The sequence below is a fragment of the Dendrobium catenatum genome, unplaced genomic scaffold (assembly GCF_001605985.2).
Source record: "Dendrobium catenatum unplaced genomic scaffold, ASM160598v2 fragScaff_scaffold_30, whole genome shotgun sequence".
Lineage (NCBI taxonomy): Eukaryota > Viridiplantae > Streptophyta > Magnoliopsida > Asparagales > Orchidaceae > Dendrobium > Dendrobium catenatum.
The window spans coordinates 11,050-21,066 of NW_021318492.1; the positions used below are offsets into that span (position 1 = coordinate 11,050).

The 10,017-nt window shown below is 34.0% G+C and overlaps 1 protein-coding gene across 1 annotated transcript; it reads right to left on the reverse strand.

Annotated features, from left to right (window-relative positions):
- Window positions 1–886: 886 nt before the first annotated feature.
- LOC110104121 (60S ribosomal protein L37-1) lies at window positions 887–7,138 on the reverse strand. Its single transcript, XM_028693127.1, has 4 exons — window positions 6,980–7,138; window positions 6,771–6,906; window positions 1,280–1,375; window positions 887–1,116 (listed from the first exon to the last, which is right to left on the reverse strand). Exons 1-4 carry the CDS (start codon window positions 6,980–6,982, stop codon window positions 1,061–1,063), a joined length of 291 nt encoding a protein of 96 aa, XP_028548960.1. The 5' UTR covers window positions 6,983–7,138; the 3' UTR covers window positions 887–1,060.
- Between the last annotated feature and the right edge of the window lie 2,879 nt (window positions 7,139–10,017).

Below are 10,017 nucleotides of genomic sequence, written 5' to 3' on the forward strand. Positions count from 1 at the left end.
TATACATGTAGGTTGTATAAATGCATTTTCAAAGTAAATTTAAGACTAAGATAATTTTCAATTGAGAAGGGATTTGTTAAACCCTTATGTTCCAAGCTCTCATTAAACAATTTTAATCATTTTAACAAAATTATATTTAACATAAAAGTATCAAAAAATTTCATGCAATTTTAAATAGAAAAAACCTAAAATAATCATGCCTCAAGTCTTTAACCAAGTTGCTACAAATTTTAAAAAATAAACTTCTAATACTTATTATAATTAGTTCACAAAGAAACAAATGAAAATGATTGAATATTTTACACAAGTTAGGATAAGACTTATTGATCCTATCTTAGTGGGATTCTTTTTTTTTTTTAATCTTTTCTTGAGGAATCTCTTATGATAAAATTTTGATTAGTCTCATAATAACCACCCGATGGCTAAGAATGTGCTTATCCGATCAAGGTAGATCATTCAATCATATTAGAAATCAAATGAACCTTCATATGTTTATGTATATATGATTTGTCCTTAATTTTTGTAGATTAGTGTGTGGTTGAAGATAGTAAAACACTCTCTCTTCTAAGTTGAAATCTACAATGTTTATTATTTTATGTTCCTAATCATGTTAGAAATCAACCTTTAACCACTATCTCTCTACTGTCGGTGGTTCTTGTTGCTGATTTAACACCCTCAGGATTTTGTAAATCCAAATTATAATGCCGTGTCCGCGCCGTATCGATGGTTATTTAACATCAATGCATATCCAAACTATTAAGGACAACTCCAATGCCACAAGGCCCTTCCAACCCCCTCCATTTTATTCACTCTCTACAACTTGCATTTGATATTGTTATATTCAGACATGCACCCTTTTAAAGCAGGCAACATTCAAAGATAAATATTTCATTCATCAACCATCATTGCATTTAAGAAATTAAAACAAGGTCAATCACGATTCAAACTAAGAAGAGTTGGAGAAATTCTGATAATAGTTAAATTGAAAATTGAAGTCAATCTAACCCAACAATGTAAGAATAACTCTTCGAAAACCAATTAACATCAAAATTATTAAAGCTTAAAATGCAGCAGAAGCTGCAGTAGCAGCCCTCTTCCTGGGTGCAGCTTGGGTTCCTGCATGCAAAACATCTTTTATGTTCAAATAAATCAGTTAGATTTTTCTCAAATAAAAGCTCAATTCATGGTAGTATAAGCAAAATTCAACATGTTAGAAATATGTTTTTATAAGGCACAGAGCTACTAAAATGCTAAAATGCAAAAGAATAGCATATAATACCTTCTCTGAAGTTGCTCTTGAACCTACGAGGTAAGTGGCGCAGATTTCTTTCGGTGCCAGCGGTCTTCCTCTTAATTGCTTTAATACTCCAATTATCTGATTCATGATTCAAAATGGTTAATGTTTAAGTAGATCAAGTAAAAATCCAGTAAAAGCACCATATCATGCATACATTTAGTCATGCAAACTTGAAGAGAGAATTTTAACTTTTTTATTGTATTGCTTCACTGCGCGTTTTGAAGCAAGCCAACACAAACACTAAATAGAGAAGTTATGTGGCAAATAACCTAACAGAAATATTAAAACTCAAAATGAACACAAAGACAGAAGATGATCATCATATAGCTCAACTAAAACAAAATCATGAATGATAAAAAGTATCAGCAAGCCGATGGGCGGAGCTATTAATTTGATTCATCAATAGCAAATACAAATTGCAGTAATTGCCATATAGGTGACACAAAGACAAGTAGATGAGATAATCTTCATTTACCAAGGAAAGTAAAAAAAGGTGATTATCAAGATTGTTATGCGATGAGAAAAATTAAACTAAAATGTAAAACAACAAATTCATGTGTGCGAGCACTGGAACGAAACCTTTAAAAATTAGATTAATTCCTAATAACTAATTTGATTTCATGCTATGAAGATCAAATTTATAAATAATTTTAATTCAAAGATGATTATTGGTGAAATATAGAGTATAAAGAATGAAACTTCATATGATTTTATTTTTAATCTTAAGAAGGCATATGCTGTTATACGAAGAAAATTAATTGGCACAAAGATTTACATTTAAAATCAAATATTGATCATAAATTTTATAATTTTATCGTGAAAGATATTAACAATTATCATTTAATATTAATGAAAGACAATGAGCCATCTAGGTAACACTAAACCACACCCTCCATGAGATAGGACAATAGGCTTGATAGTGTTATAATAATTATCAATTAATTATAAATTAATAGCAGAAAAAATTAGCCATCTGACCGCTCAAAAATTTTGCATATCTACAACCAAATAATAAAACGAATGAAGATATATAAAAAGAAATTAACTAAAGAGTTATGGCTATGATGATTAAAATGACGGAGTCTTGAAAGTTGGTATCATGCAGAATTAGAAGAAGATTTAGATGATAAATTATATAAAACCATAATTAGATTGATGTATCATTGTACAAATCATAATTGGGTTAAATAAATGCAGACATTGAATATAAGTATAATATGGCAAAACACAGTCGTTGAAAAAAATTTATGGAAAAAAGGAATAAGAATGATAATTTAAATATAGATTAAATTGAAGGATATTAAAGTGACATAAAAAACTTACAGGAATTTAATATGTAAACAATATAAGAAAATACATCCGTTAAGTTGTTGGATAATCATCTAGCATATGCGTTATAAGATAATATGAGAAGGAATTTATATAATTTTATAAAATCATAATTAGGTCAAGATATTAGATACTAACATTCAAATATTGGGCTCACTTAAAAAAATTGACATCTACATTAAGTGGGGACTAATGCAAGCTTAAAAAAAATATGGAATCGCAAGAGATGATAAAATTAATAATAGTATTGAGATTAAAGAAAAAAATTAGAGTAATAATATGATGCTACCAGACACAAAAATAGACTTATTAATGTTGATATGTGCAACAAAAGGCTAGAAAATACACTTATAAATTTTATAAAAGCAGTAGAAGATTAAAAAAAGGTTATTGACAGTTGGGTCTCAAATAAATTTGCAAAATAGATGTAAGCATCTCATACAAACTCAATGAAGAAATAAAAAAAGAGAATTATCATGTCAATCCAAAAATTAATTGGATAAAGTATGGATGATGATGTATCTCATGGAATAGTTGGGTGAAAGAATGTGGGTTCATTCAATGGTGTAACAAAATATGGATAGTTGGTTTTTATCTGCAAGAAGTTGCAAAGACCAAGTGCTTGAAGTCATTATTCTATATGTTACTTTAACAAAGGTAAAATAAATCAATAATGTTGGAATAAAACCAAACAATCAATTGCAAGGACAACAAGTTTACCCCAAGGTACTTCATGATTAAAAACTCTAATACTAAGGCAAGAAAATAAAAATTAATTATAGCACAACAAGAGTGATACAAAAAATAAAGACTCAGTTGTATAAAAATTTTATATGCAAACAATAGAAATAATCCATAAAAATGCTATATGCAAAGAACCAACCTCTACACAGTTTTAAACATGGATGCTTTCATGAAACATACAAAACAAAGCCATAAGCCTTACCAAAATCAAAAAAGAAAGATTGATATGTTGCTTCTTTTAACACAGTGCATATGCCAACTTCTAAAATTTTAGGAGGCAAAAACAAAATCTAAAAAGTAACGCCAAATAAAATGGACAATAACAAAATCATACAATAGTCATCATTAATAAAGTCTTCATGACTTGGAATTAAAAGTCCCAAGCAGCAGTAGATCCTCAAACAATATTTTTTTTTCATATGCATAAAGAAAGATCTAAAATATCTGTAAATTGATACATCCTTTAATTCTTCCAGCTTTATGTACTGCCTATCTCATCCAAAACAAGTAAATTGCTCGTCAAAAACTCCCAAAAACAACAAATTCATAAAATATCTTGCGTTATTCACTTACTGAGAATCGGGATGTACTAATATCTTCTAGACTTCTAGCTTCAAAAAACAATCCAATAAACAAACTCATCAAAAATGGGTTCAGATTCAGCAATTTCAGGTTAAATGCTAAAGACTTGGGTGTTTCACAATACAATTTTAGATCAGTCTGCAACATGTCACCAATCTTACAAAAAAAAATCATGGAGACAAATCTGGTTACATGACTGCATTACTACATTTTTTCCAATAATTAGAGCTCGCACAAGTGAGCAAGACAACTACTAGAAAACCATATGTCATCAAACCTTTTCTCTTAATTTAACAAAGGATATAATAAAGTATAAAATAAAATAAAAAAGTAGAACAATGCAAGGAATATTAAACGAACAAGTCTAGGGGTGTAAGTGAGTCAAGCTGACTCGTGAGCCGACTAGGGCTCAGCTCAATAAATGGCTTGTTAGTCGAGCTCGATGGGTGAACAAGCCAAGCTTGAGCTCATCCTAACTCAACTCGTTAGCTCACGAGCCTGCACATTTAAAAATATGAATAAAAAATGCACTTAATATATATTAGTATTCATGATTTTAAGTATAAAGTTATTAAAAATGTTTAAAAAATATATCTCACTTTTTATATAAAGTGGTTCTTTATTATTTTTCTTCCATTTTCTCATTCTTTTTAACAATTTATTATAATAATTATTTGAATCATAATCGATTTTTCTCTTTCATAACAAATGAGATGGCTCATCAACAGGCTCGAACTCGGGGTGTAAATGAGCAGAGCTTGCTCGAGAGCTGGCTTGAACTCAACTCATGAACGAACATGCGAGTCGAGCTTACCGAGTCATGAGCTTGAGTTCAAGTTCAATAAAACTTGGCACGTCAGCTCACGAGTCGACTTGTATTTTTTAAAACAAAATTTAAATATTATCTTTGATATTTAAATTTTTTTTTTAATCTGAAGAAAAAAAATCATTAAATGATGTTATGAGCTTAAATCATGTTTTCAATTTTTCTAAAAAAGTTTTAAAACAATAAAGTACAACTTTTGTCATATTCTTCATTAATGCTGATTTTTTGCTTTCATAAGCCTATAAGCCAATCATATCCTTCATTAAATTTTTTTTTTTCATTACAAAACGAGCTGCACGCCTACAAACCTTCTCCATTGAGCTCGGTACTATAGTGTAAATGAATTCAACGGGCCTCAATGAGATGTTGAGGCAACACATCCGACGGTCTTCTCCAACAACAATGAGCTTTGTGGACGCCGGCAAGCTCCTCTAACAAACTCGAATTAACGAGTCGAGCTCGAGCTTAGGTCAATTTTAATGAGTCGAGCTCGAGCTCGAGCTCAATATACAAGCTCAAGCTCGAATTCGAGCCCACTATTCATTGGACGAGCCGAGCTAGAGTTAGTCGTGACTCGAGTACAGCTCGACTCATTTACACCCCTAGCATATGGTGACTCGAGCTCGACTCAACTCGTTTACACCCTTATAAACAACTATTGAACCTTACTATTACTTTCCTTGGCTTTCCAAGATGTGAAAAGCACAAAAAACAAACTTTCCCCACAAAGGATGCTAATTATGCAATACAATAGGCTCGCTAAAATTTGGAAGGTTTTCATGGTATAGGGTGAATCTCCATACCAAGGTTCCTTAGTATCACTAACCTCTCCAATTCCTTCAACACCTCAACCACACCTACCGTTTGGATTTATTGCTCCACGATTTATTAGCATTAACGAGCAAGAAATGCCAACAAGTACAGGCAATCGTATGGGACTGCTATTTCTTGTGGCCACCATACTTGGAACACTCAGCAAACCACACCTTCATCCTCTCTTGGAATACCAGGATACCAAAAAGCAGTTTGCGCTATCCAGCGTCCACCTTTGGTGTCCCCCTCTAGATTATATCAATATAAATATTGCTGATGCTCTTTTACCATCTCGCCAAGTTGGCTTGGGGGCTATTATCCGCAATGCGAGGGGAAATTTTCTTATGGCCTCGAGCAAACAATCTCCCTTTAATCTACCAGGACATAGTAAAACAAGCCAACAGAGTAGCCAATTTTTGTATAAAGTTTGTTTTAAAGTATAAATTTGTACGGATGAGCAATGATAATGATAGCTTTATTTCTCTTTTTTTTTTTTGTGTTAAAAGTATATAGTTATATTTGTATTTTTGTTGTAATTTTTGTTATTCAAATGCAATATGCAAGTTTCAAACAAAAGAGTGCTACTCTATGTAAACACGAACCAATTTGTGTCAATATCCGTCGTCAGATCCGAACACTTTCGTAATTCAATTAATTAAAATAGTTGAATGGCCTATTTTTACAAATAAAAATACACATCTGAGATTAAAATAAAAATAGTTAGGGATAATTTCGACTATTTCGTTTAAAAACAGGAGTTTTAAACTGGATAAGCAGATATATAAAAACTTTTAGGGGCGACAAAAAAAATGCAATTTCAGGAAAATTAATTATATAAAAGCTGTGCTTCCAAACAGCCACTGTTAACTGATTTTGCTGTTTCAAACAGGCAAACGGTGTAAGCAAAACTAAACGAGGCTTTAAACTTCGCATTTTTGGGGGGTTTGGCAGAATTTAGCTCAAATCTTGCCTTAATCCGGCCTAAATCCTGCATCCAAACAGACCAACAATAAAGTGGATCTCATGAAAGCTTATTTCTATTTACAGTGACGCTTCCCATAAGATCAATAATTTAAAATTTTTATAGAAATATGGACAAATCGTAAGTAATATAAGATAGGCACATGAAATTTCTAGCAAAAAGAGTTTAAGACGACAAAATATAGTATCAGTTCTTACACTTGCGGATGCGAGCGGCAGGGTAGCCACAGGAGGAGCAGGTACTCTTCTGCAGGTGAAAGCTCCTTCGGCCGCATCTCACGCATAATGTATGAGTTTTGTTCCTCCGCTTACCAAAAGATCCCGTACCTTTTCCCTGTGAGCGATATAAGAAGGTGTTGGATTTGCAATTGTAAGATTAAAGTCGAGGTAAAAATTAGGGTTGTAACCATTTCAGAGCGGATCGGTGGTCGGCGTCAACAGAGGAAGCGAGCATAAAACCCTAATAGAAGATCCTTTGATGATCCGATAGGTTGCGTTCTTATAGTCGGCTCGGTCCGTGTGATTACCTTCTTACCAGCAAATAAACATTTTATTATGTTCTTTAACCTTGCACGGCTTTGGGGCATGTAAATATCGAATTGTCTAATTGGGTATTATATTTTTTAAATTTTTTTATTAAATTTTATTCAAATTTAAATATAATTTGAATTTTAAATATTATTTAAATTTACTTACTAAATATCTTTGTTAAATAAGTCAAAGTTGAGTTTTAATAAAAAAAAAATAATTATTTAAATATATAGCATTGCATCCTGGAATATTCGCAGTGGTAGAAAAATATGATATTTAACGTCTTAGTTTTGTACGAAGATCTAGCATACAAGTAGATAAAAGAGATAGTGTAGCGTTTATAAAACACACCAGAGATTTTACGTGGAAACCCCTAAAAAGGGAGAAAACCAATGAGACTAACATAGTTTGAATGAATCCACTATTATTTGCAATCGATTATAAATAAGGTCATTTATTGGAAGGAAGGCTTTGTCATCATATGACATATATACATCACATAGAATGCATTACATGATAGAAATTAGAGCAATCAATATCGATATGTTCATTTTGTTAGCACGCGACGGAGGTTGGAATGATCATATTAGGCATGAGACAAGGGTTAGAAAGTTCGATGTCTAGCGGTGGAGGTCGGAAGGATCATAGTAGGTGAGAGACAGGGATCATAAAAAGACTGTTGTCTACCGGTGGAAGTAAGAATGACCGTAGTATGCGACGGAGGTCGGAAGGACTGTAGTCGGCAGGAGACAGGGATAAGAAAGACCGTTGTTTGGCAGTGGAGGTTGGAAGGACCGTAGTAAGCAACAGAGGTAAGAAGGATCGCAGTAAGTAGAAGATAGGGGTCAAAAAGACCATTGTTTGGCAATAGAGGTATGAAGTATTGTAGTAGGCGGCAAATGTCGGAAGGACCATCGTCGGCATGAGACATGGGTCAGAAAAATCGTTGTCTGGCGGTGGAGGTCGGAAGGATCGTATTCGTTAGGAGACAGGGGTTAGAAATACCGTTGTCTTAAGGCGGTGGCCCGACGGGAGTCCGGGCATCAAGTTGTGGTTTGGTGGAACTCCATGCGTCAGGTGGTGGTCCGATGAAACTCTGAGCGTCATGTGGTGGTACGACGGAGCTTCAACGTCATGTGGTTGTCTGACAAAACTCCAATGTCATGTGGTGGTTTGAAGAAACTCCGAACGTCAAGTGGTGGTTCGGTGGAACTCCGGGCATAAGGTAGCAGCCCGACGGAACTCCGGGAGTTTGATGGTGGTCATGCGAAACTCCAGCGTCAGGTGGTTGTACGACGGAACTCCGTGTGTCAGGTGGTGGCCCAGGCGAACTCCGGGAGTCAGGTGGTGGCCTAGCGGAACTTCGGGCGTCAGGTGGTGGCCCGGCGGAACTCCAGGCTTTAGGTGGTGGTCTGGTGGAACTTCGGCGTCAAGTGGTGGTCCTGTGGAACTCTAAGCGTCAGGTGGTGACTCCGTGGAACATCGACGTCAAGTGGTGGTCCGACAAAACTCCGGGCGTTGGGTGGTGGCTTGGCGAAACTCCGGGAGTTAAGTGGTGGTCCGACGGAACTCCGGCGTCATGTAGTGGTATGGTGGAACTTTGGGCAGCAGGTGGATTAGGAGGAGCTAAGGGGCAAGAGCAATCTCCGATCTCTCTCTTATTCTCTTGCTTGGGGTCCTTTTTAAAGAGGAATTTATATATTTTCTAGAGTGACATGACCCGTAAATAAGAGGAAGATCAAAGGTAGATGGGGAGTGGTTTGGATGGATGACATATGTTGAATCCCTTGATCATGGATCGTTTGCTAGACATTTTGAAGGACTTAATGATGTCGAAATTCATTGATCTTGGGATTGTTGGATTCATCTAGTCAAGCCGCTCGATTCGGCTATAAGCATGTCACGTTTGAAAATTGTTTGGTAATCCAATTTCTAGTTTGAACCGTCCAATGATGTTTCGGGACCTTGATTTGGACTCATTTGGGCTTTGATTGAGTCGAATTTGGTGTCGATAGGTTTGTATTCTCAAGGTGTTCAGTTTGACTATAAGTTTGTTAAATTAGAGTTTGGATGATCCCAAATTTAATTTCGGAACTTTCCAATTTAATTTTCCTCGAGATCCATGCCCGATCAAGATAATTTTTTATTATGTATCAACTATATACATGAAAAAGGTTAAAATAGCTCCAATAACATATAAGATAAGAAAGAGTCACCTTAGGTGATTTTGCCACATAAAATATAGGACTTCCTTTGACTAGTTAGCAGAGCAAATATATTATATTTGTTCTATGCTAAGAAAAATAAAGACATACCTAAAAAAATGGTTAAATTTCTTTTAATTAGATATAAATAAAAATCTAGCTCTTATAATAAAAAAATGGGGGATTTACATACATACCACTTTATTTTATGTTATTTACATATCTAATATCTAAAACTTTAATATTACATGACTATCATCCATAGAATAAATATGGGTGCATAGACTAAAATATTAAAATTTATAAGACGGTATATGTGGTAAGAATGAAATAAATGAGTGATATATTTGATATTAAAATTATATATGAGTGATATGAATGTAATATTAAAATTTCGAGTGATAGATATATATAAATAGCATGAAATAAAATGATATGCATGTAAATTCCAAAAAAACATGTAACCGATCCAATGTTATTTAATCATTTAAGGGTTTTTGTAGTGGCAGCACTGCAAAACCCTTATCGTGAGTAAGGCTTCGTTTGGGATGGTTTTTTTTCTTCTTCTTAAAGCTGCTTTTTAGTATAAAATTTTAAAAAAATTATACTAAAAAACTGCTTTAAGAAGCAGAAAGAAAGCCATTCCAAAAGAAGCATAAACACTCCCGATGCCAAATATCGTGAAACGATGGCTGCCGGAACCACTGATA

Excerpts from the sequence above, each read along its gene's own strand:
- LOC110104121 (XM_028693127.1), bottom strand. Across the intron at positions 1,376-6,770 it reads TGCCGCTCGCATCCGCAAGT|ATAATTGGAGTATTAAAGCA; the intron begins GTAAGAACTGAT and ends ATCATGAATCAG. Across the intron at positions 1,117-1,279 it reads CAAGAGCAACTTCAGAGAAG|GAACCCAAGCTGCACCCAGG; the intron begins GTATTATATGCT and ends TTTTGCATGCAG.